At 41.7% G+C, this 26782-nt stretch overlaps 2 protein-coding genes and 1 long non-coding RNA gene across 7 annotated transcripts; 1 reads left to right on the forward strand and 2 right to left on the reverse strand.

Annotated features, from left to right (window-relative positions):
- Positions 1-636: 636 nt before the first annotated feature.
- Positions 637-10771, reverse strand: mmp13a (matrix metallopeptidase 13a). Of its 3 annotated transcripts, none has more exons than XM_034549587.1 (10): positions 10632-10771; positions 3779-4026; positions 3546-3694; positions 2680-2808; positions 2207-2368; positions 1905-2034; positions 1677-1810; positions 1438-1597; positions 1251-1354; positions 637-818 (listed from the first exon to the last, which is right to left on the reverse strand). In XM_034549587.1, exons 1-10 carry the CDS (start codon positions 10728-10730, stop codon positions 709-711), a joined length of 1425 nt encoding a protein of 474 aa, XP_034405478.1. In that variant the 5' UTR covers positions 10731-10771; the 3' UTR covers positions 637-708. The 3 variants fall into 3 exon arrangements, with proteins under 3 accessions (XP_034405478.1, XP_034405477.1, XP_034405476.1); XM_034549586.1 differs by lacking the exon at positions 10632-10771 and adding an exon at positions 4157-4299; XM_034549585.1 differs by lacking the exons at positions 637-818; positions 1251-1354; positions 1438-1597; ... (4 more) ...; positions 3546-3694; positions 3779-4026 and adding exons at positions 7592-8336; positions 8428-8531; positions 8623-8782; ... (4 more) ...; positions 9940-10088; positions 10173-10420 and having other exon boundaries at positions 10632-10768.
- Positions 10772-12289: 1518 nt separating this feature from the next.
- On the reverse strand, positions 12290-23707 carry LOC117742899 (collagenase 3). Of its 3 annotated transcripts, XM_034550549.1 has the most exons (11): positions 23129-23707; positions 21969-22062; positions 18810-19066; positions 17031-17179; positions 16834-16959; positions 15967-16128; positions 14633-14762; positions 14367-14503; positions 14079-14238; positions 13452-13552; positions 12290-13159 (listed from the first exon to the last, which is right to left on the reverse strand). In XM_034550549.1, the coding sequence occupies exons 1-11, from the start codon at positions 23131-23133 to the stop codon at positions 13020-13022; spliced, it is 1461 nt and encodes a 486-aa protein (XP_034406440.1). In that variant the 5' UTR covers positions 23134-23707; the 3' UTR covers positions 12290-13019. The 3 variants fall into 3 exon arrangements, with proteins under 3 accessions (XP_034406440.1, XP_034406441.1, XP_034406442.1); XM_034550550.1 differs by lacking the exon at positions 21969-22062 and having other exon boundaries at positions 23129-23705; XM_034550551.1 differs by lacking the exon at positions 21969-22062 and having other exon boundaries at positions 23157-23704.
- Positions 16561-17137, forward strand: LOC117742900. Its single transcript, XR_004611056.1, has 3 exons — positions 16561-16731; positions 16840-16941; positions 17026-17137. It is a non-coding gene; the product is annotated as an uncharacterized LOC117742900 (long non-coding RNA).
- Positions 23708-26782: the final 3075 nt, after the last annotated feature.

Below are 26782 nucleotides of genomic sequence, written 5' to 3' on the forward strand. Positions count from 1 at the left end.
ATGTCTTTATACTATTTGCCTATTTTTTATTTACTGTTAATGTTTATGTTGTTTTTATATTGTGTGACACTGGGCCTGTCGGGGCCTCTTTTTGTTAATTAATCCCCTTTTCTGACAATATGCTTAGAAACATATGATGCCAAATCTAAATCTGTATTACAATTGTCATATGTAGGTACATGCATGAAATCTCGACATCTGTATTCAAACCCTCCTAATCTGTAAAAGTAAGAAGCTGCTGTGAAGCAACCGGAAATAAATGAAAGCGTCAGAGCCTACAAAAGGGTTTTATATTTCTGTTGATTTTATTTTATTCATTTCCAAGGACATTATAAAACATTGTTGATATGTTAATGCATTGGTTACACACATAACCAACGCATCTATAATATCATTAGATAACAGATATAAAGAACTGCCGCACTAACAGTTCAAATGTAAGTGGATTTGCTCTCTTTAAGAAACATCTCAGAGGCGTCACCTGGACAGTAGAAGCCCCTTAGATTAGAACTATCGGATTTACAGGATGGCTGAATGTCTCATACAAAAATAGTTTTGACATTTTATTTATATAATGCTGCTCTAAATAGATTTTATACAATTCAATATTTAAAATGTAATATTTAGCAAAATATAAATATTTAATTTATTAATAGTGTACATTCATTGTCATTGAGGGCAGCTACTTAAACAAGCTAGTAAACTGGTCTAGAAGTTGGTGCAGCGCAGGAAGTAGTCGTTCCTCAGCACGCGGAACAACCTCCCAGTCCGCAGGCTGTATTCAAACATGTAGGGTCCACTGTAGATGTAAGTGAAACCTGCAGAACACACATTCACTCAATGTCAGTTTCTGGGCTAGTTATAGGAACATTTAACATTTTGGGGAAAGGCTTAATCCCTTCTCTGCCCTGAATTATATGAGAAGATTGATACCACTGTCATGTTTCTCCAATAAATAGAAGACTGTATCCAGGAGCTGGTTAGCTTAGCTTAGCATAAAGGCAGGTCAGAAGGAAATCAGCAAGACTGGCTCTGTCAAATGGTAACTACATTTTCTGGATGTTTAACGGACAGATGTTTTATGAAAGTGGTATGGATCTTCTTATGTCACTCTCAGCAAGAAAGCTAATAAATACCCCAAATGTCACTTTTCTTTTAAAAGCTGAAAAGATTGATGGAGGATTCTTCCTTAATTTCTCAGGAAAACTGCAAAGTTCTGATTTTTTAGGTCAGTTTTGAATGTTGCTCACCTCTGTACTGGAAAGCTGCAGTCACCTTGCTGGTCAGGCCGGAGAAGGTCTCATCCACTTGCTTGGGGAATCCCCTGTCCATGGTCTTTCTGGCCTCATCATAACTGAGGAAACACACACATGATTTAGACTCATTCAATGAGGGTAAAGAGTTGAGAATACTGAACACAGCAGACTATGAACACACCTGTAGTATTGGCCACCCACAAAGAACAGAGTCTTGCCAGATTCCACGTCATAGAGGGCCGCATCGATTTTCTTCAAGGCTCTTGGCAGACCAAAGCTGGTAAGTCTTTTAGGATAGCCACGAACAAGGTTGTAGCCAGAGAAGGCCCACACTCTACGACCTGTAGGCAAAAAACATTTTAAAGAATGTTGACAGTAAAAAGCAGAAACTTAAAATGATTAGATAAGGAGAACACATACCTTTAAAGAGAAAGATCTTGTCTGAGTGTCGGCTTTCATATGCAGCTTGGATGTTGGAGGGGGCATCGGGCCAGAAACTTGTGATGAGACTTTGCTGGGGTGTCCTGCTCTGGGGATAGCTCCGCCAGAGGACGCTGAGAACACACAAGGACATTTTCCACATAAGCCGGACCTCTTACAACGGAAAACAATCCCGTTGATTCAGATGTTTTGGTGTGTCTACAGTACTTGTCTTTGAAGAAGAGCATCTCTCCTCGCACAGTGGCGACAGCATCCAAGACCATGGAGGAATCACAGGCATCAGGGGTGGTGGGGGGCTCAGGTTCATCTATAGAGGGATCCTTACCAGTGTTTCGACCTGGAACAAAGACAAAATGAGTCCCCAAGTACTTAGAAAGCCATGGATCGCATTGCACCGAAGACCAAACAGTTGAGTAAACCAACAAAGGTTGTGTACGGGATTGTCAGAGAATGTGATCCTGTGCTATGTGTGCATACAGGCATGGACGATCCAGGCAGATGGTACAAACCATAGAGAGACTGGATACCATTGACATCATCCCGGGGCAGAACGAAGGTGTCAGGGTTTCTGTATGAGTACACAGGGTACATGAGAGCACCAGGATCATCAGAGTGAGACAAACCCAGAGAGTGGCCAAACTCATGGGCAGCCACCATGAAGAGGACGTAGCCTGCAGCAGAAAACACGGAGCTACAGGTTAGTTACAGCATGGCAAGTCCCAGACCATGGTAGTGACCTATCAATCACAAGGTAGACCCGCCCTAAAGCATACCCTGCTTTATCGTCTATCTGATGCTAAATGGACCATAATTTAAGAAATGAACATCATGCTATATTGAAGAAGACTTGTTTACTGAGGGAACCAAGCAAGTGAGAAGTGGGGTCCTTTTCTTAGACTTACATACAATGAAATTATTTTTTGCAGCAAGAGTAACCGCCCTCTGATAGACATTAGAGAGAATGGAGGCCTAAGAAACTCACCTCTGTTTGAGCGGAAAGTGAAGGTCTCATCGTCATCAAAATGAGCATCTCCTCCAATGCCAGATGCTGGGGCAAAGGCATGGGCAAGAGTCCCATCAGGACCATCAAAGGGGTAATAATCACCATGATCTGTGATCAGGAACATACTCATGTCAGGTTGAGCAAACTAAAACTTGCGCTTTGAGATGTTGTTTTACTCGCTGTGTCTTTGTTGAAAGAAAAAAACAGCAAATCACAACTGGGTGAACAAAAGCATGTCATTGCTATTGTACCCCACACCACACACTTTGCTGTGGGATATCACAACCAAAAACTTGATCTCAGATAAACACTTAACCCTTAAAAAATGGGAAAGATGGCTCCAAGATTACTCCAAGCTGCAAACTCTGGCATGCCACCAGAGGACTAACTGTTGTGTCTTTGTTATGTTGAGTAATATATGCATTATGTAATTGCACTTCAACTATTGTCAGTAATTGAGTGTAATGCCACTCAAATATGCAGCTATAGCAGAGGTGTCAACAAGCTCTCTAGGACATGCTGCAAGATAGATACCTCACACAGTTACTTCAGAATAATGTAAGGTGTGGTACGTTATATATAGTTGTTACAAAGAAATACACTTGGATTCAAATCAAAAATACCAAATCAAGTAAAATCAATGTGGAACTATATTACCCAAGTTCTGTAATAATATAATCAAATAAAAAAATGTCTCACTGATTATTCTTTACTTTGAGTTAAATGACACTGAGAATGCAGTACTTGTACTTGTGAAGGAGTATCTAAGACAATGGTATTTCTAATTTTACTTCAGTAAAGGATCCGAGTTCCGCTTCCTGCACTGAAAGTCTGTCTGTACTCACTTTGACGTCCAAAGGAGACCATGATGTCAGCGGTGCCACTGTGGATCCTTGTGAACCTCAGAGGAGTGATTTTGGCCCAAACCTGCAGTGCCCTCTCTATGGAGTCATCTACCTCTGGCACAGACATGTCAGGTGTGTAGTTCTCTATCCTGTAGGGCAGAACAACATGAATATTATTACTTAGACCAAATACAATTCATCTGTCACACACCTTCTCTCTTCAGATCCCTCACCTGTAGGTCAGGCTGTTTGTCGCCCACTTTTGGTTTCTTCCAAACGTGGAGAAACGGGCGATGTTGCTGTCCGGAACGCCACAGCGGGGCTTCTTCATCATCGCCATGGTGTCAGCATCCAGGGTCCCGGTGATATGGAGACCGAAGAATCTCTGCATCTCACTCAGCTTCCTGGTCACCGGGCTGATCCCCCGTCTGATATCTGGACCAGTCTCCTCTGTTAGGTTGAAGAATTTCTTCAGATAGCTCTGTAGAAGAACGTGAGGATGTCATACTGGTTAGTCAGTAATGCGCTTCAGATTTTGTGGAGCAAGAAAAGTCCACAAAATGCACAATATGAACCCACACATTGATACGAAGTGATGAATACATACATACCTCTGCATAACCTTCATCTTGCACAGTGACTTGTGATACAGGCACACAGTGGACTGTGACTGCCAGGCTCAGTAGGATGCATAGACTGCAGGACCTCATGCTTCCTCGTTGGATGCGTTTTGTGTGTTGGTTCTGGAGTGAGCTGTTATATAGGCTGAGGAGTGGACGCCCTGAGGGGTGGGCGTGTGAAGCAACTACCTTCCTGAGTCAGTGACTCAGGAAGTGTTCCATTTATAGATAAGAGGGAGAAGATTGGCTTTGATTGCTCAGCCAGAAAAAGAAAATTCCCCATGACACATGACATGTCCAGATAGAAACCACAGATGTAAAAATCCCATCTTTTAGAAACAAACTGGATAAATAAAGGAAGTGAGACTCATACATACATGATTGTCCTTTGACCAGGTCAACTGGGGCATTATGTTTGCTGATGTCTTAATCTGTTACTTAAGGTAATATCTCAGATGTTGAAGGCAATCTGTCCTGGATTCACAGGTCTTTAATCACAGACTGTCTCCTCTTCCCCTCAGGCTCATGTTGCCACTGACAGGACGATGTGCTGTGAGAAAACACAGACATGCTGCTTCACGTCACGCGTCCTTCTGAAAGCTATGAGGGAGTATCTGTAATGCGACATGCTGTACACATCCCCACACCAACCGCTTCACAACAGCTAAACTGCTGTAACAATCACGTTCATAGATAAATATCTATACGGTGTCATATTGATGGGTGCTGTAACGTATCCAAAGGCCCTGAATGCTTTTTAACAGTATTTCTGTATCTATTTAATGTAACATGTGCACTTTATTGTTTGTGGTAAACTACATTGTGGTTGCTGTTTCCTAACACTGGACACTGGGAGGAGCAGTATATATGTCTGTTGTGCAACTTTTGCTTCAGGTAAATGTAGACGGTGGGGAGGAAGGTGTTGCAATAGGTGCTAAGTGTTCTGTCTGTCTGTCTATGTATCTGTCTATGTATCTATCTATCTATCTATCTATCTATCTATCTATCTATCTATCTATCTATCTATCTATCTATCTATCTATCTATCTATCTATCTATCTATCTATCTATCTATATATCTATCTATCTATCTATCTATCTATCTATATGTCTGTATATTTGTCTGTCTATATATATATATATATATATATATATATATATATATATATATATATATATATATATATAATTGTTATGTGTGTGTGTGTGTGTGTGTGTGTGTGTGTGTGTGTGTGTGTGAGAGAGAGAGTATGTGACTAATTGGGCATGATGTCTCTCCTGCATATAAAAAAAACAAACAATAAACCACATTTTATATTTTTGTAAAATCTACTTTTAAAAACAATCGGAATATCAAAGTGTCAGCAATGTTAAAAAAAGAAAACGCTTTAATGAAAACATAATTTCTGTTTCCAGGAAAATGTGTAATATGAGTTTCTACTTGATGTATCATTATTAAGGTTCCTATAACAACACTGTATTGCATCACTAAATGCTGATGTTGCCTCTGTGACTCACCTCCCTCCATTATTATTATTATGACATAATGTGGTCAATGTCGTATCAATGTCACACGCTCATACTCAGGTCACTTGGCTGCATCAACCTTATCTGAGAGAAATGACCATGTTTGGTTTCATACAACAGTTTAATACAATTATATGTTATAGGTAGTATTTCTGTATACTGTATATTGGCCCAATGTTAATGTTTTGCATCACAAATCACATACTATTACACAAAGTCGTGCATGTAAACTCAGTTAAGGTTCAGTCAGCATTGAAAACAGTGTGATGTACCATGTTCACTGTTCTTTTTAAACTGTACAACTTGTTATGCTATGAACCCCCCACAGACTCTTGGAGCAATGTCTGCCTGATGGTTCACCATTTTGGTCCAGACTGAAATATTATCATCAACTAATGAAGCTCTAGCATCAGTTCGGTCAGAAGCCCATAATCGTACATGCCTAAGCCCAGAATTTATTTATCATACATCTGCCAATCACTTCTCAGGCAGGCTCACTCATTATTTACTATCTACTCATTTCTAATAATAAACAATGATCTTTTCTTTATTTGGTTGATCTCTTCTGGTTGAACTTAATGTGGTGCAATATATTCATGGTCCCCACAAAGTAATAAATAATAATATATTGAATTCATATAGCGCTTTTCAAAAAACACAAAGACGCTTAAAGTGTACAAAGTGAGTACAAATGCAATAATGCAAAAAAAGAAAGAAAGTGAGGCTGAAGTTTGACTTTTCCTCTAGTGCCACCATGAGGCTAACATTTGTAGTTCAGAGTGAAATATCATGAAACAACTGTTGGATGGATTACTTTGACATTTGGTGCAAACATTCATGTCTTCCTCAGCATGGATTTACATTTTTGTTTTTGTTTTCTGATTTTTCCTTTAACGCCATCATCAGGTGGACATTTCAATCCGTCCAGTGATTTGTTGTGTGACCAACACAACAGCAGCAGAACTAACCACATTCCCATCAGCCTCAGCTGTACTTTGTGTTTGTGTTAATTAGCAACTGCTAGCATTCTAACATAGCAAGGCAAGTTTATTTGTATAGCATATTTCAACAACAAGGCAATTCAAAGTGCTTCACATACAATTATTAAAAGCATCAAAACATAATGCAAACACATTAATTAAAACATAAAAAAACAGTCAAAAAGCAAGAAATAGAATGAAAGTTGCAGTTAAATAAATAAAATGCAGTAGTGAAATGCAGAAATTGATTGATATCCTTAAATCTGCTTCAATTAAAGGCAACAGCAAACAGAAAAGTCTTCAATCTGGATTTAAAGGAGCTGAGGGTCTCTGAGGGTCCCTGAGGGTCTCAGCAGACTAGCAACTTTCAGGGACCTTGTTCCAGATATGTGGAGCAGAAGACCTGAACGCTGCTTCTCCATGTTTAGTTCTGACTCTTGGAACAGGAAGTAGACCAGTCCCAGACCACCTGAGGGGTCGGGATAGCAGCAGATCACTAATGTATTTAGGCCCTAAACCATTCAGTGCTTTATAAACCAGCAGCAGGATTTTAAAGTACATTCTTTGTTGGACAGGAAGCCACTGCAAAGACCTCCAAACTGGAGTGATGTGATCCCTTTCCCTGGTCTTAGTGAGGACTCGAACTGCAGCGTTCTGAATCAGCTGCAGCGTTCTGACTGACTCTTTACAGAGACCTGTGAACGCACCGTTACAGTAGTCAAGTCTACTGAAGATAAATGCATGGACCAGTTTCTCCTCTTTAAGTCCTCTAACCCTTGATATATCCAGGTGATAGTCGGCTGATTTAGTGATTGTCTTGATATGGCTGTTCAGGTTGAGTTATGATTCCATAACTACACATAGATTTCTGGCTTGGTTTGTGGTTTTTTAACATCAGTGATTGAAGCTGAGCGCTGACTTTCAATGGTTCGTCCTTGGGACCAAAAACAATTACTTGTTTTATCTTTATTTAATTCAAGAAAATTCTTTCACATTCAGTTGTTGATTTCTTCAATGCATTTAGCCAGCAGCCCTTGTATGGGATTATAGTCCCCTGGTGATAGAGTTATGTAGATTTGTCTGCATAAGATGGGGGACATGGTGAACATGCTGTTTATCAATGAGAATGTACGTGATTCTGTATAGCGTTACTAGTTGTTTCTGTTACTTCCTTACAGTGTTGTTCTAATACTGTATATATATATTACTCAACAGGACAGTCTGTTTTCCATACCTAAGACAACTTTTATTTGCTAATCATGGGGCCAATTTCTCTTCAATGTGTCACATTTGTTTAGTTTTTACATTTGCATACATACATTAATATGTTTTGTCACAGTGGTGTAAAAATAGCTGTCTCGAGGTGCAATTGTAACAATGTTAAACAAATTTTCTTAACAACAGAAATATTTAAATTATGAATATGAAGTACATATTCTGAGAAAATGCTATAACAAAACGTAAATAACGTATACGGTGCCATGGACAGTTTAACTATGTTGCATTGTTTCTCATTCAGAGTGGCTCCATAAACAGTGTAGCTAGTAAACTGGTCTAGAAGTTGGTGCAGCGCAGGAAGTAGTCGTTCCTCAGCACGCGGAACAACCTCCCAGTCCGCAGGCTGTATTCAAACATGTAGGGTCCACTGTAGATGTAAGTGAAACCTGCAGAACACACATTCACTCACTGTCAGTTTCTGGGCTAACTTTAACTCATACAAGCAACTTTGACTTGGAAAGCTTGAATGCTTTTTACCTCTGTACTGGAAAGCTGCAGTCACCTTGCTGGTCAGGCCGGAGAAGGTCTCATCCACTTGCTTGGGGAATCCCTTGTCCATGGTCTTTCTGGCCTCATCATAACTGAGGAAACACACACAGGAATTAGACTCATCCACCATTTGTAAACCATCTTGTGAACTGTCATCGATCACCTTAATTAATTTGAACACACCTGTAGTATTCGCTGCCCACAAACAACAGAGTCTTTCGGGATTCCACGTCAAAAAGGACTGCATTGATTTTCTTCACACTTTTGGGAAGACCAACACTGGAAATTGGTTTTGGATAGCCACTCACTAGATCATAGCCATTGAAAGCCCACACTTTCTGATCTGTACAGAGATTAAGAGAAAACACTTATTAGCATCCACATTAAAAGATCAATCTTAAAAGCAATGTCATATTAGAGCCTCAAGTAAATATGGAGATTACATACCTTTAAAGAGAAACACAATGTCCGAGTGTTGGCTTTCATACGCAGCGTTGATGTTGGAGGGGGCATCGGGCCAGAAGTTTGTGATGAGACTTTGCTGAGGTGTCCTGCTCTGGGGGTAGCTCCGCCAGAAGAAGCTGAGAACACACAAGGACATTTAATGCATAAGTCATCTTCCGTGTGAAGAGAAAACACCCTTAAAGGACTTCAGCGTTCAGACTTTTAAGCATTCTACTGTGTGTCTACAGTACTTGTCTTTGAAGAAGAGCATCTCTCCTCGCAGGGTGGCGACAGCATCCAAGACCATGGAGGAATCACAGGCATCAGGGGTGGTGGGGGGCTCAGGGTCAACTACAGAGGGATCCTTACCAGTGTTTCGACCTGGAGGGTAAATAAAAACATAATCACATTACAACGATGGCGTTAACACATTTTTTTGGCACATCGATGATTGAGCCAGTTGGTACAAACCATAGAGAGACTGGATGCCATTGACATCATCCCGGGGCAGAACGAAGGTGTCAGGGTTTCTGTATGAGTACACAGGGTACATGAGAGCACCAGGATCATCAGAGTGAGACAAACCCAGAGAGTGGCCAAACTCATGGGCAGCCACCATGAAGAGGACGTAGCCTGCAGCAGAAAACACGGAGCTACAGGTTAGTTATAGCTCCACTCTAGGATTTCACCGACAGTAGTTAGTAGGTTGATGGGGACAAAACTGACCGATGTTTGAGCGGAAAGTGAAGGTCTCATCGTCATCAAAATGAGCATCTCCTCCAATGCCAGATGCTGGGGCAAAGGCATGGGCAAGTGTCCCATCAGGACCATCAAAGGGGTAATAATCACCATGATCTGTGATCAGGAACATACTCATGTCAGGTTGAGCAAACACAATCCTTTCAATTACTGTAAAAATCAGAGCTGGGTTGTAAATGGTATTGATCAGCTGTTCAATGTGATTCAGGACACAGAAACACATGGAGTTAAAGCAAAGACAGCTAATGGAACCTCACTACCAATAAACTGAGAGTGGAAAACTTTGTCTGTACTCACTTTGACGTCCAAAGGAGACCATGATGTCAGCGGTGCCACTGTGGATCCTTGTGAACCTCAGAGGAGTGATTTTGGCCCAAACCTGCAGTGCCCTCTCTATGGAGTCATCTACCTCTGGCACAGACATGTCAGGTGTGTAGTTCTCTATCCTGTAGGGCAGAACAACATGAATATTATTACTTAGACCAAATACAATTCATCTGTCACACACCTTCTCTCTTCAGATCCCTCACCTGTAGGTCAGGCTGTTTGTCGCCCACTTTTGGTTTCTTCCAAACGTGGAGAAACGGGCGATGTTGCTGTCCGGAACGCCACAGCGGGGCTTCTTCATCATCGCCATGGTGTCAGCATCCAGGGTCCCGGTGATATGGAGACCGAAGAATCTCTGCATCTCACTCAGCTTCCTGGTCACCGGGCTGATCCCCCGTTCGATAGTTGGACCAGTCTCCTCTGTTAGGTTGAAGAATTTCTTCAGATAGCTCTGCAAGAGAGAACAGGAGTTATACTTAAAAATGTATCAGCTGCAGAATGTACACAATATACTCTATGTGGCATCTGTTTATAAGCAGAACGCTCTTAACAGGAGTTACTAGTGTTCCTGTACAGCCTAACATACAGAACGTTGAAGTGTCCACATACACTACGATGCAACATAATCAGAATGCATGCAGAAAAAAAGTAGGAATGCATACCTCTGCGAAATTCTCATCTTCCACAGTAACCTGCGATATTGGCACACAGTAAGCTGCGATTGCCAAGCTTAGGAGAATGCACAGATTGAAAGTCTTCATATTTCCTCAATTACAGTTTGTGTTTCTGTGCTGCAGGTAGATGATTTATAGGCAGAGAACAGGGCATGTTGAGCAACTATGTCAGAAACTCATTTACTGGACAAGAGAGGAAGTTGTGTTTTGATTGCACACCCAACAAAAAAGTTTCCATGACGAAACCAAACATGTGTTGCATGTATCAGATTATACCTGAGGACATTCTTTTTAGATAATCACACTTCTCATGAAGCTGCCATATTTTTTTATTATTTGTTTTATTTTGCATCAGTTTTCCAACAGTGGGGGTATCATAAAAATATGTTTTTCAAAATAAATTAACAAACGTCAGAGCGGAGGACCAATTATTATTTGATTGTTTTTTGGTCTGCTTTACGTGGGGAAAAGAGGTGCTTGGGATTATTAAAAATGTGCACACCAATATGACTCAGCGAAAATAGAAAATAGCAAGCTGATTCGCGATGCCTCCTGCCTCCTGCCGTGGCCCTGCTGATGCCCCCTCCTCTCTTCCTCCTTCTGTTCCATGGATTGTGGAGGTCTGGATCGTGGTCCATGCCTACTACTAATTATTCATAATTTGTCATATTCATGTAATGTGTTTATGTAACTCTGTAACTCTGTTCATCTGGTCACATGACATCTATTCATCTGTCCATCCGGGGAGAGGGATCCTCCTCTGTTGCTCTCCTGAAGGTTTCTTCCCTTTTTTCCCTGACAAAGGTTATTTTTGGGGAGTTTTTCCTGATCCAATGTGAGGTCAAAGGTCAGGGATGTCGTATGTGTACAGATTGTAAAGCCCTCTGAGGATAATTTGTAATTTGTGATATTGGGCTATGCAAAATAAACTGAATTGAATTGAATGTCCAGCCAGTACCCCAAGATGTCCAGCCCGTGCAAAAGCTGCACGTACATCGCTGCTTGCAGCTTTAATTCATGTTACATTTGATCAGAAATATGCCTTATCTTGCAATTTATACAAATTCTATAAAACTGCCAACATTCCATGTGGTGAAGAGGCTTGTGTGGTTTGTGTGAAAACTCCACAACAAATGGAGCTGACCATAACGTGTTCGGTTGACCTTGAAAGAAAGAAATGTCTGAATCTGCAAATTGATTGAGAAGTGTTCCTGGCGTCATCTCATCATTTTACAGCAAATATTATTGAAATCAGTAACGTAGTTATTAATATAAAAAATAAAATAATAGACAGACAACTAACGAGAACAGATGTATGACCCTGAATGAACATGTTATTGATTTCATTTATTATCAAGTACTGAGTGCCCTGAGCTTTGACTTACAGACTCTTCTCCAGCCCTCAAGCTGTTGTTGCTTCAGTGTGAACAAACACAGACATGTTGTGTCATGTCATTATGAACTAACAATTCAAATTATGTAACTTTGTAATGCTGTTCATTCTGTACACATGACATCTCTTCATCTGTCCATCCGGGGAGAGGGATCCTCCTCTGTTGCTCTCCTGAAGGTTTCTTCCCTTTTTTCCCTGTCAAAGGTTATTTTTGGGGAGCTTTTCCTGATGTGAGGTCAAAGGTCAGTGATGTTGTATGTGTACAGATTGTAAAGCTCTCTGAGGATAATTTGTAATGTGTGATATTGGGCTATACAAAATAAACTGAATTGAATTGAATTGAAATGAAAAGCTCTGAGAGTACAATAAGTCATCAAATAATCTGGTTATTTTCCATCCAGATGCATCTGTAATAATCTACGATACTTTGAACATTAGTGTTGTGTAGTGGAAAGCTACATTCTGGTCACTGTTGCCCAACAGTGTATGAGGAAAAGCAGTAGTGTTCCTTACAATGACATCTCAGGTGAATTGATCAATACCAGTGAATCAGTGTGTTTCAATAAATAAGCACACATTTTTGTTTTATAGATGTGTATAATGGATCATTTTCACAGGGATACGAAGGTATAACTACCTTTTAAAGAACATTTATAAATCCATTATATATTCTGTTAAGTATCTTTAGAAGACATGCCGCTATCATGTAATGTCTTAAAAACACACACATCCAGCAGCAACATTAGAATCAACCATACAATCAAACACAACTAAAAAAACGTATTTTGATACAAGGTACTAATGCCATTTGTACAACATTGTACTGTCTGATGCTGTAACTCTTTTAACCACTTCCCTACATCATTCATCACTTCCCAATTTGGTATGAGGTAAGTTGTGGTTAATGCAGAATACCAGAGCTTCGTAACACTGTGTGTTTACGCACACAGCAGACACACAGCACCACAGTGTTCAAGCTTCAATCATCTCCCCTCTGACAGTATTTCATTGTCGTCATTCTTCTTGCATTCCAGCAGCTCATTAGTGCGGCTGGTGGACACAACGTGTTTGGAGCTGGGGTCAAATCTGTAGTGGATGTTTCCCTTGAAGAAGTGCACAAGTCCTGATGGGCATGAAGATTCATTATTGTGAGACCTATAATGCACACGTTTAAACTCAGTGCACACAATACACATGCATCAATGGAATATTAGCAACACTGAGCTTTTTAATTGGATCATATGAGCTAGACCGGTCATATGACATCCCGTAAAGAGATATTCAATAATCGCTCTGATAAAACAAAATCCGGTATCTGTGGCTGTTGCAGGATTGTAATCAACCCTCAAGCATGTTGTTTAATGTGCAGTATCTTTCATGGAAGTGAAAGGGACACCGGAAGGAGATGTAACTACCCTCAGAGAAGACAGCTGCATCTATGGGAGTTGGAATCCCTGGCCATTGCTGCTCTATAAGTGTCGCTGATCCTTCCATCATCATCTGCTGCTCATTGTACCTGTATATCGGACACAAAGACAACATGCTGGAGCTTAGGAGGAGACAATCTTACATGGTAAACCAGTGTCTAATGACAACAGAAGTCAAAAGCCCATATCGGTTGAGAAATAGCAACACCAGTGATAGCGAGCCATTACTCACACAGGAAATGTATACATTTATATTCCATCAAAACCTAAGTGAGTGCAATAATGTGCTCATCGAAAGACAGTTGTCAAGAGACACAGTATCCTGAGTCGTTGTTCACTTCTGGGTCCCTCGTCTCGAAGTCAATGGGTTAAACGTCATAAAGCCGATCTCCAGTCTGCCTTTAGCTTAAAGCTGTTGACGTCAAGTCACGTGACCGTGCTGTAGTTTGCATATCTCCTGACATTAGCTCTAGACCCTGAATTAGCGAATTAGCTATTACTCATTTTAATCACCCAGATCTTTTATGACTGATAGCCGTGCACCATTCAAGGGTACAGCCAGCAGGTGGTTAGCTTAGGAAGTAGCTTTGGGAAACTGTACAGTGTCCTCAATACCTCCAACATTCGTGTCCAGTGAAGAACACAGTGTAGCGCTCATTTCTGAAGTGAAGAGCAGCATCTACATATTTTATTCCGGAGGGGAAGCCAAAGTCCGATATGTTTCTTGGAAGACCTTCCTCAAGTCTTAACTGCCTCAGAACCCAGTATTGATGACCTGAAACACATATACAGTATATTTCATATACACCATTTGGGCATATCTGCTTTTTTCATTTAAAAAGTCAATTAAAGTGCATATTGCTCAACTCATGTCAGCTCTTTTGGGATATTACTTTAATTTACCTTTGAAAAACAAGTTAACATTCTTCTCCACATTCTGATACGCAGCATCCAAGTTGGGAGGTACACTCTCTGGCCACAGACTGCTAATCAGGGTGATTCTTGTCTCATCAAACTGAGGATGTTTGCGCCACATAAATCTGAAAAGGCATAAAGTTATCTGAAACATTTCAAGTATTATTTGATCCAGTATCCAATGAAGCACCAGGTGAGAAGCAAGTCTGTCTCTCCTCCCTCGTGATGGATATATATTGGGACAGTTCACGTACCTGTCTTTAAAAAACAGCACTTCTTGTTGTAATTCTGTTACAGCATCAAAGGACAAATCTGGATCACATTTGTCAGGTGTTCTTGGAGGAGGGTTTTTTGAAGATAGTGAAGCAAAATTGGAACTGATACCTGCAGGCAACAGAAGTGAACAGTCCAAGTGCCGCATTGACACAAACAAACAGACCTGTGCTGTGAAATGTCCGCAGATCAGTATTTTCTGTTCAAACAAAAGCTGGCTGACAAATGCAAGGATACTGTTATTCACAAGAATATATCATCTGCAAAGAATCAAATAACTTCCAAGCCAAAGTCACAGAGATTCTAACATGTATGCATGTGTTATGAACCAGACAGTTCTCACTCCAAACTCAGTAGTCGGCAGCTTGGTCAGTATTCATATTCGTCAAATGATGACGCTCCATGTGGCCGTTGTTATGGCAGGAGTAAAAGAGCAAGTCAGGACACGTAGTATAAAGAGCGATAAGGTCCTCTTATTGAGATACTTTTAGAAGACACACAGGACACAAGACTGTACGAGATTACTAGACATTTGGATGTGGTATGTCATTTTTCCCATCAAATAGGAATTATAGAAAAACTTGATGCTTTCTCCCACCAGATCTCGGTCTTTCTAATGAATTGCTTCGGTCAGCTAAAACGATGATTTGCATTAGCAGATTGTATGTGATCTTGTGTACACAATGTAATGAATAATGGAATAAACTGCATATATGAATGTGATGTAACCATTAAGCAATTATTTTATTATGCTGCTCGCTCACTCTCCTTTGTCTTTTTCTTTCATTGAAAATAGTTTAAACCACCAATGCTCAGCCAATGCAACACAATGAAGTGATAGATGCCAGAAGATTTGATAAGCATAAAATCCAAGCCTGTACGATTTTAGATTTGAAAATGAAATTGTGGCTGTGGTTATTATATAAGAATGAACTGTAATTGAACTAATTCCAACAGAATAATAGGGACACATTAAAAAGATGATGTTCTGGTTTTAAGCTTTGGGGGTTGGTTCCCCCACACACTGCTGTGGGAACGAAAACGCTAACTATCTACAACAAATACTTTATAAAAGTATAACCATGTACATGTAACTAAACTGGCATGTCAATATGTTACACACAAAATCTATCCAATATACAAATGTGTATCCAATTGAATAACATTTTTCAGGTTGAGAACAAAGCAAAGTTAAAAATTAGGTTTCTTTTAATCAAGCATGTTTTACAATATCTCACAATCCATTTTCTATTTGTGTGCATTGAAAAATAATGCGCAAACCTTTGGAATCCAAGCATTACAACCATGAACTCACCATAAAGGCGTTGGATGTCCTTGACATCCTTGAAGGAGAGCTGAATTTCATAACTGGGGGCAACGTTGTATGCTGGGTACATGATAGCACCGGGATCAGATGAGTGGGACAGGCCAAGTGCATGGCCAAATTCATGGACTGCTACAGCAAACAGGTTGAAACCTGCAGCAGGAACACACGCCTTGTCAGGGTTTTATTAATGAGATAAGCTGCAAAAAAACAGTGCTCATAAATGTCAGTGAGAGAGAAAAGGGACAAAAAGAATCAGACTGGTCACCTGACATCTGTGGCAACGTGTCACCTGACATCTGTGGCAACGTGTCACCTGACATCTGTGGCAACGTGTCACCTGACATCTGTGGCAACGTGTCACCTGACATCTGTGGCAACTGTTCACCTGACATCTGTGGCAACGTGTCACCTGACATCTGTGGCAACTGTTCACCTGACATCTGTGGCAACTGTTCACCTGACATCTGTGGCAACTGTTCACCTGACATCTGTGGCAACGTGTCACCTGACATCTGTGGCAACGTGTCACCTAACATCTGTGGCAACTGGTCACCTAACATCTGTGGCAACTGGTCACCTAACATCTTTGTTACAACAATTGTTGCATTATTTGCTTTAACTTATAAATGTTGATTGCACAGTGGCTGTAGAATATTGACACTATCTGCGTTTAGATTGGTTCCCACAAGCTTCACTGTCACTATGATCTGCCTCCAGGTACAACCTCCTGGGAACATGAAGGCTCCATTTCAGGTACAAAGGAAGTTATTCAACCATTTTGAAACCAAAACAGGAAGAAGATAGCGCTTTCTTTCTTTTTTTTAGTGTGTGACATTTCTAACTATAACACTGTACCAGTAGAGTTGTAGCTCCAGTCCTCATCGGCATCAAAGTGCACGTCTCCACCAATACCCAACCCAGGCAGGAAGGCGTGAGCCAGGATTCCTCCTGTGCCATCAAAAGGTGAGCCGTCTTCATGATCTGCAACAGAGAATGCAGTTCACCAGTATACCCGCTGAATCCGGTACGCCATGTGTCACTTTAAAGCTCACCGCCGGTGTGGAAGGAGATGACGATGTCAGCCTCTTTCCTGCCCCGCTTGCGAAATTTCATCGGTGTAACGTTGGACCAGATCTTCCACGCCGCCCTGAAGATGTTGTGCACCTTGGAGGTCAGGACGGGGAGGTTGTAGCCAGCGATCCTGAGGATAGAAGACAGAACCAACACTTTATTTACTTCATCTTATGTGGCTCATTTAGTGCTTTTTGTTTCAAACAAACACAACTTTGTATTGGCTCTTACATGAATCATCTTTTTCCATGCTCGTGGAAAAAGATGATTTAATGTTTGTCTGTCGGTTGGTTAGTCGGTCCACCACTTTGGTCCAGACTGAAATATCTCAACAACTATTGGATGGATTGCAATGAAACTTTCTACAGACATCCGTGGTCCAAAGCAACCTGGTCGCCATTGTGCAATTCCTGCAAACCACGAGATATGTTGAATGTCGACGTTTATGAGTAAGAAGTTTATAAATACATTTCATGTCAGCTCGCTTGCAGAAACGCTGCGTGGTTAATGTTGTGAATCAATAAGTTAGGTCTAGGCAACAGAACTACTTAGTTAAGGTTAGAATAACAACATGACTAGCGTACATAAGAACTGCCCTTAGCGGACAATCTGAAATCATGAAACGTATAAGCATAAAGTCAGCGTTTAGTTTTGGTTTTAAATGGGACACGAACAGAGGTCTCAAGGGGGAAAATCCTGTGTTTTCATCAAACCTAACTTTTAATAATGGCCACTTGATATACTTCTTCTGATTTACATCTCTCCATTGCACCTTATTAACTCTGCTTCCTCCCCGGAGTCTTTGTGACTTCACGTCTCATAGGGTCCATTGGACCTGGAGGTGTCTGATGCTGGTGAGCCGGCCTCCCGCGTTGGCCCTGCTGATGCCCCGCCCCCTCCTCTCTACCTCCTTCTGTTTCATGGATTGGAGTTCCATTCATACATTGTCATATTCATATAATGTGTTTATGTAACTTTGTAACTCTGTTCATTCTGTACACATGACATCTCTTCATCTGTCCATCCGGGGAGAGGGATCCTCCTCTGTTGCTCTCCTGAAGGTTTCTTCCCTTTTTTCCCTGTCAAAGGTTATTTTTGGGGAGTTTTTCCTGATCCGATGTGAGGTCAAAGGTCAGGGATGTCGTATGTGTACAGATTGTAAAGCCCTCTGGTAATTTGTGATATTGGGCTATACAAAATAAACTGAATTGAAAACTTCTTCAACACATTCTGCCTGTTGCTCATAATACAACACTTTCTCTGACCAGTGCAAAAATTAATTCATAGTAAGATAAGATAAGATAAGATAAGATAATCCTTTATTAGTCCCTCAGTGGGGAAATTACAGGAGTATCGGTAGTTTGTGGGAATGTACAATGTTAAAATTTCTTCCTGATGACTAGGCTGTCACCAGAGGATGATGACTGGAGATTCAGGTTCATCAGATACACATTTGTGGTTTAGAGTGAAACGTTGACAACCATTGGATGGATTGCCATGAATTGGTATAGGCATTTGTATAACTAATGTATGTATGAATACTTTTTTTATGACCATACCTGAAAAACAAATGGCATTCCCCGATGGTCGATATGGTAACCATTATACCTGCTAATACCTCAGGATTTTAGCATTGTTATTGTGTTCAGATTTCCAGGCTAGTGTTCACATTTAGCTCAAAGCACCACTATGCCTAAGTGATGCCCTTTATAGTTGCAGGCATTTATGGGATGTGTTTGCTATTCAATAGAATTCCTCACCGGTAACTGAGGGAGTGCTTTTTCCAGCGGATCGTCCCTCCGAATGGCTCCACGTCTGACAGACCACACCGCGGCCTCCTCATAACTGCCAGAGTGTCGTTGGTCAGCTCTCCAGTCGGAGGCAAACCAAAGAAGCGCTGCATCCTCTGGACCTCATCACAGAGTCCTGTCGGCCAATCAGCATTTACATCGGAGTCTGCAGTCCTCTTCTGTCTCTCCGACTCGGGCTTGTAGCCATAGAAATGCCGAAGATATTCCTGAAAAAGATCATTCAGTCCGTATGCGAAGGGTGCATTGCTGCAGTCAACTGAAAGGTATGAATATATGCAGAAGATGGACATTCAATTAGACACAAATGAATGTGTTCTTCTTTTTGTGCCAACTGGGTTTGACAATCCTTCGATGAAACAGAGAAAAACAACCACACGCTGAAAATAATTGACACTTGGCTTTTTCTCTAAATATCACGCTCGCTAATGATTAAAACAAATATTCAACCACTCCTGGAATGACTAACGTTTAAGTCCACAAACCAGGCCAGAGATCCTGGTGCTGTCATGAATCTAAATTTTTGTCTTCACAGGTCTCAGATCAGACAGCCTGCAGTTGGGTCTATTTGTTTATATTTTGCACTGCACTGTAAAATGTATTATGTATGGTTTTTGATCTTTTTATTGTGTTTTGCCCTTTTTTTAAATCCTATGTTCCTATTTTATATTTCCTTCTGTTTCTATTATATAGTTTCCTTATATCTTTAAATATGTGCCTTTATGTGTTCTGTAAAGCACTTTAAATGTCTTACAGTCTTCACAGTAAACATTCCAAACATTTTCTCAAACCTTTAATGATAGTACCAATGTTGCTGTGTCCTGTAATTTTAAAGGTACAATAAGTAAGCATGCCATGTAATGGTTTCTGTGTACACTCATCTCCATGGTAACATATTTACTGCATCCCCTCTAATGTGACGTGAATGACACCAGTAACTGTTCACACACTGATGAATCCTTCTGTATTTCACTATTGCATCCCAAAATATGAGGTCAGAGAATGTTGACTCATATATTCGGTATCTATTGGAGCGAGATGCACAGAGAGATGCAGCGGAGAGATGCAGCGGAGAGATGCAGCGGAGAGATGCAGTGAAGAGATGCAGCGGAGAGATGCAGCGGAGAGATGCAGCGGAGAGATGCAGCGGACAGATGCAGCGGACAGATGCAGCGAAGAGATGCAGCGGAGAGATGCAGCGGACAGATGCAGCGGACAGATGCAGCGGAGAGATGCAGTGGAGAGATGCAGCGGACAGATGCAGCGAAGAGATGCAGCGGAGAGATGCAGCGGACAGATGCAGTGGACAGATGCAGCGGACAGATGCAGCGAAGAGATGCAGCAGAGAGATGCAGCGGAGAGATGCAGCAGACAGATGCAGCGGAGAGGTGCAGCGAAGAGATGCAGCGGACAGATGCAGCGGAGAGATGCAGCGGACAGATGCAGCGAAGAGATGCAGCGGAGAGATGCAGCGGACAGATGCAGCGGAGAGATGCAGCGGAGAGATGCAGCGAAGAGATGCAGCGGACAGATGCAGCGAAGAGATGCAGCGGAGAGATGCAGCGGACAGATGCAGCGGAGAGATGCAGCGGACAGATGCAGCGGAGAGATGCAGCGGAGAGATGCAGCAGAGAGATGGAGCGGACAGAGGCAGCGAAGAGATGCAGCGGACAGATGCAGCGGAGAGATGCAGCGGAGAGATGCAGCGAAGAGATGCAGTGAAGAGATGCAGCGGACAGATGCAGCGGAGAGATGCAGCGGACAGATGCAGCGGACAGATGCAGCGGAGAGATGCAGCGGAGAGATGCAGCGAAGAGATGCAGCGGACAGATGCAGCGGACAGATGCAGCGGAGAGATGCAGCAGAGAGAGGCCCGAGGCTGCAAATGTATTGGCTGTGCAGGAGGATACAACCTGCAGCAATGCATCCTGGTACATGTAGGCCCTGCCGCCACGACTCCGCACAGCAGGAGAACTTCATCTATCATCAACACTGATCGGGTATCTACATAGAAGGTGGCCAATTTTCCATTTGAAGAACTAGCATTGGGTGTCGTCATATGATGGTGTAATTTAGAAATACACAAACAGATTTTACCTTTTCTTTTCATTTCACAAAATGTATCAAATATGAATACTTACTCATAATGTGTTGAAATGTAATAGCCAGGTATATAAAGGACTCCTGGCATGCTGGAGATATATATATATATATATATATATATATATATATATATATATATATATATATATATATATATATAAACCTGACTTGGCAGGTGGCTGTGGTGGCTCACATTGAATGACCATTTTATCTCCTGACTCCAGCTGTCACCACAAGATAACAGCCGGCTGCCTTTTGAGAAAGGAGTCCGGTCAGACTGACAGTGGAGCCAAGCTCATGGCAGACATGTCATCCATGCATCACACTGAACTTCAGTGAAATTATCTTTTTAAGTTACCATATATCAAAACCTTTCTTGTTATCTTGTCATCCTAAAGAGCCCCAAGGACTGCTTACTGGAGATGTTAGAGGGTTAAACACGGTGCACAGCTGTAGACACATCCAATACAAAGATATATATTTAACGAGACATTAAGATTCAGAAGAAATATGTGCTTCTTATTTTAGTGCTCGATTAGTGCTTATTTTAGACCTGATTTACTCCAAAATAGACAATAAATGAAAACAGGTGCTGTTATGAGCAGCTCTCCCTAAACAACGAGTAGTTAACTAGTTAACTAACAAACCAACAAGAAAAAGCTAAAGAAGTATACCTTCCTTTGTTACAAGCCACTAATGAAATAGTTTACATGGACTCTTTCTTTCAACTTTTCTGTTAAACGTTAACGTATATCACCACATAAACACAGAAATATATTTATGCACCAGTGGAAAAGGATATTCTGCCTTTTACAGAATGAACACAGATCTTATCGGTGGACCAACAAAGACGTTGTTTAAGAAGCTTTTAGGCAAATCCAGCACTTAGCCGGACTAACACAACCACGCCTGAGCAAAGCTGCCCTCAGGTCAAGGAGGGGAGGCTATAACTCTCCCATAAATAAAACCACATAGAGACCTGTAGCCCACGTCTGAACTGATGAATACCTCTGCAAACCTCTGGTCAGCCTCAGGCGGTCCAGGGTGGCGTCCTGCCGGCCGGCCCGGGCTTCGTAGAGGCAGGGCTGTGACGAGAGTCTGGCTGTGTGTAATGAGAGTTAGAAGACTCAGCCAGAGCATCTTCGTGTTTGACAGGAAGGAGTCCCAGCGAGTCAGTGCTGCTACTGATGCAGCTGCAGTGGGGACCACCTTTTCATTATGTGCGAGTGCTCCTGTCCCAACAAGACCAGCAAGGTGCCTCCATGCAAAGCAGGCTCTTCTTCAATGTCTCTTACAGACCTAACTGGGCCCAAACTCTCAGTCAAACATAAGATGCACAAGGGAAGTTAAATAACCACAAGATTCAATTCAAAATGATATTATATTCTACAAAACGGTCTACTCTGCAGAAAACCACTCCTTTCATCTCTCACTTGTATAAAAACAAACATGGAATCACATATCAAACATATATACAGTATATATCAGCTGATACTACTAAGTGTCCTTTGATATGTCAAAGCTTCACAATAACATGCACATAATGTTTTCCAGACAATATGAGATAATAGGAGTCATCAACAGGATGCTGTGAGCAAAAAGCCCAAAAGAAGTACCAGGACCGAAGGGAGCAGACTAATAACTGGGCCACAGAAAGCGTCTCAAACTAGTATTGAAACCTGCTCTGTCAAACATGTCAGACCATTTAATGTCCTTTGTGTGATTCAATGGATTTCAATTCAATTCAGTTTATTTTCTATAGCCCAATATCACAAATTTGGCAAGTAGCCCCGCATTTAGTGAGCACAGCTCTCTAGTGGGGCAATATGGTACTACAAGCTCCTTAAGATATGATGGTGCATCACCAATCAAGGCTTTGTAGGTGAGGAGAAGAATTTTAAATGTGATTCTTGATTTTACAGGGAGCCAGTGCAGCGCAGCTAATACAGGAGTCATGTGATTATGTGATTTGATTATGTTTGAAATGTTACGAAGCGTCACAGTGTCATCTTATGACTCGAGGTGTTAAAAACGTATGCCCCTCTGGGTTATAGCCCACAGACAAACAGTACATTTATTATAGTCTTTACCTTTACTGAAAAGTCTGCAAGTGTCAGGATCCCTGTCTGACCCAGTGTGTTTACCTCTGTTCTCCCAAGTGTCCTTACCTCATGTGTTGCCATGTGCTCGTCTTACCTCCAGACGCTGCCCATGGCCCCCCCACGCCCGAGCGGTGCACAGCTGTGGCTCCTTATCAACCCTGGTCCTGCAGGCCTGGGTTGTCAGTCTGTTAGGTCTTCTGCCGCGGTAGTCTCCACTGCCGCTCCATGAGTTTCTCCACTGGCTTGTTACCTCGCTAACTTCCTCTCTCCTTGTGCGTAGAGTTCCTGTTTCGTGTGCCTGCCTCCGACGTCGATCCTCGGGACTCACGTCGTGATCTGCTCAATTCTTTTACGGAATAAAACTCCTTACCCTGATTCTGTCTCCTGTGGTCTGCTCTTGGGTCCTAACCCTGTTCTCCAGTGACAGGAAGCTGGACAAAATATGGCTGTTTTTTGGGCTGCATCAGTTCTTTCTTTCTCTGATCATCCTGATATACAAGGAAGGCCTCAAATAAGAAATTATGATATTGGGGATGAATTCAGAAACTCAACTAACTGGACTGATATGGTTTGGAGTGAAGAGGCATTTAAATTAAGGTTGGCGACTTGGATTGGAAGAAAGGTTTTGCATTGCTGAGGAGGGACAACAAACTGGTTATTGTGAAACTACTGAGTTTGTCATGATGAGGATGATGATGAGGATGAAGGCACTCTAAGGTCAAGGTGCTGTGCCAAAGATGAGTTTGCACCTCATGTAATGTTTTTTTAAGGCGAAGCAGAATAATGAAATTAAACTAGTGAACATAAACATTATAGCTGATCAGACAGGAAGTACGGACTCTGTGATCAACTCTAGCCTTCTTTCTTTCGTCACCAGTTCACCAAGAAATGTGTGCAGTTCTCTGTCCAAGCAGTTGACCATCATCACAGGAGGATGTACACTGACATCTTGATTCCCTTAAGAATCGGCAGCACAAAAAGAAAATAGAAAACAAAGAAGACACATAAAATACATTGAGCAACTACATCTTCCTCAAAATGTAAAGTCTGCCTCAACAAAACTGACAAGAGTGTCAGCAGTGACGTCTTTCCGGAGGTGCTGTCAATCACGTGATCTGCCTCTTCAGCAACTCAGGCATTACCAACATGAGTCAGCTCAGTGTTGACGAGATGTCACCAGATTAAACCTGTTCTATAGCTCAGGTGCCCAACCGAACCGGGACCAAAGCTCTCTGCAAGAGCATCGCGAGTCAGAAGAAGTGGTGGGAAGCCCTGCTGAGGACATTCAGTAGAAGTCTACTACACACCGCTGAGACCGAGTCGTCTTCCCTCTGTGCCTGCAGGCTCAGACTGGATTTGATCTGATCTGAAGCTGGAAAGGTTTGGACCCCCAACTCCGGGGCTGGGAAGGCGTGAACCTTGCCCCTGAGGCTACGAGGCCCCCATAAGCCAAGCGGGTCCCTTTGAATGTCTCGGGTGCCGAGATCATATGGGGGTTGACACAAGCAGGGTTTAAATACACAGGGCTGGTGCAGGTGACTGGACACAGGAGGAAACAATCAGGGACATGGCAGACAACCACAGGGACAGGAAGTGCAGAGAAACAGAGGACATGAGAGACAAGGACTTCACAATAAAACAGGAAACAAGACACACAACTCCAGATCCTGACAGTATCTGTGGCTGCATTATAGCCCTACATTGGAAAAGGTACTTTGTGTGTCTAAGCATAATCATCAAAAAGACCACTCTGGAAAAACCTACGCCCTTGCCTTAATTAATTATGAATTGCAGTATTACAACACGTTTATAAAGCACGTTAACATACTCACTAACCATTAGTGCATATCTAATTCATTATGTGTAGAAATAAATGCATGAATATCTGACATTTAAATAATGTCTTCATCATTTGCCAACACTTTATAAAGTTCCTTATTAATCATCTATATGTCCTTAATAATTCCTTTGTAATACATATATTATTCTAAACCGTCTACCTGTCTCTTAGACCCCATTCCAACGAGGCTGCTTAAAGACGTGTTGCCTTTAATTGGCACCTCTCTGTTGGATATTGTTAATGTGTCTTTGCTAACAGGCCATGTACCACATTCCTTCAAAGTAGCTGTAATTAAACCTCTCCTGAAGAAGACCACTCTTAATCCAGAGGTGTTGGCTAACTACAGACCGATCTCTAACCTTCCCTTCCTCTCTAAGATCCTTGAGAAAGTAGTCGCAAATCAGTTGTGTGACTTCCTACATCAGAATAGTTTATTTGAGGAGTTTCAGTCAGGATTTAGAAAACACCACAGCCCAGAGAGAGTACTGGTAAAAATGACAAATGACCTCCTAACTGCATCAGATAAAGGACTCATCTCTGTACTGGTCTTGTTAGACCTTAGTGCTGATAAATGACTCATCTCTGTACTGGTCTTGTTAGACCTTAGTGCTGATAAAGGACTCATCTCCGTACTGGTCTTGTTAGACCTTAGTGCTGATAAAGGACTCATCTCTGTACTGGTCTTGTTAGACCTTAGTGCTGATAAAGGACTCATCTCCGTACTGGTCTTGTTAGACCTTAGTGTTGATAAAGGACTCATCTCCGTACTGGTCTTGTTAGACCTTAGTGCTGATAAAGGACTCATCTCCGTACTGGTATTGTTAGACCTTAGTGCTGATAAAGGACTCATCTCTGTACTGGTCTTGTTAGACCTTAGTGCTGATAAAGGACTCATCTCCGTACTGGTCTTGTTAGACCTTAGTGCTGATAAAGGACTCATCTCCGTACTGGTCTTGTTAGACCTTAGTGCTGCGTTCGACACCATTGATCATGACATCCTATTACAGAGACTGGATCAGTCGATTGGCATTTCAGGTACCGCACTAAGTTGGTTTAAATCCTATTTATCAGATCGATCTCAGTTTGTATTTGTAAACGATGAAGCCTCAATGACCACCAACGTTAATCACGGAGTTCCACAAGGTTCTGTGCTTGGACCAATTTTATTTACCTTATATATGCTTCCTTTGGGCAACATTATCAGGAAACACTCCATAAACTTTCATTGTTATGCAGACGATACTCAATTATATCTATCGATCAAACCAGAGGAGACCAACCAGCTCGCTAAAATTCAAGAATGTCTTAAAGACATAAAAACATGGATGACCTGCAACTTCCTGATGTTAAACTCAGACAAAACAGAAGTTATTTTACTGGCCCTGAACACCTCAGAGATCAATTATCTGGTGATGTGGTTTCTGTAGATGGCATTGTCCTGGCATCCAACACCACTGTAAAGAATCTCTAGTTATCTTTGACCGAGACTTGTCCTTTAACTCCACGTTAAGCAAATCTCAAGGATTGCATTTTTTCATCTACGTAACATTTCAAAAATCAGGCACATCTTGTCCCAAAAAGATGCAGAAAAACTGGTTCACGTGTTTGTTACTTCCAGACTAGATTACTGCAACTCCTTATTATCAGGCTGCCCTAATAAGTATCTTAAGCCCCTCCAGTTGATCCAGAATGCTGCAGCTCGTGTACTCACAAAAACTAAGAAAAGAGATCACATGACTCCTGTATTAGCTGCTCTGCACTGGCTCCCTGTAAAATCAAGAATCACATTTAAAATTCTTCTCCTCACCTACAAAGCCTTGATTGGTGATGCACCATCATATCTTAAGGAGCTTGTAGTACCATGTTGCCCCACTAGAGAG

The sequence above is a fragment of the Cyclopterus lumpus genome, chromosome 14 (assembly GCF_009769545.1).
Source record: "Cyclopterus lumpus isolate fCycLum1 chromosome 14, fCycLum1.pri, whole genome shotgun sequence".
NCBI classification, from domain to species: Eukaryota; Metazoa; Chordata; class Actinopteri; order Perciformes; family Cyclopteridae; genus Cyclopterus; species Cyclopterus lumpus.

Excerpts from the sequence above, each read along its gene's own strand:
- mmp13a (XM_034549587.1), bottom strand. The coding sequence starts at position 10,730 with ATGAAGACTTTCAATCTGTGCATTCTCCTAAGCTTGGCAATCGCAGCT. Across the intron at positions 3,695-3,778 it reads ACAAACAGCCTGACCTACAG|GATAGAGAACTACACACCTG; the intron begins GTGAGGGATCTG and ends TCTGCCCTACAG. Across the intron at positions 1,811-1,904 it reads ATGCTCTTCTTCAAAGACAA|CGTCCTCTGGCGGAGCTATC; the intron begins GTACTGTAGACA and ends GTGTGTTCTCAG.
- LOC117742899 (XM_034550549.1), bottom strand. Across the intron at positions 17,180-18,809 it reads AAGCACTCCCTCAGTTACCG|GATCGCTGGCTACAACCTCC; the intron begins GTGAGGAATTCT and ends TTCTATCCTCAG. Across the intron at positions 13,160-13,451 it reads TGCAGCTGTCTTCTCTGAGG|GACTTGTGCACTTCTTCAAG; the intron begins GTAGTTACATCT and ends CATGCCCATCAG.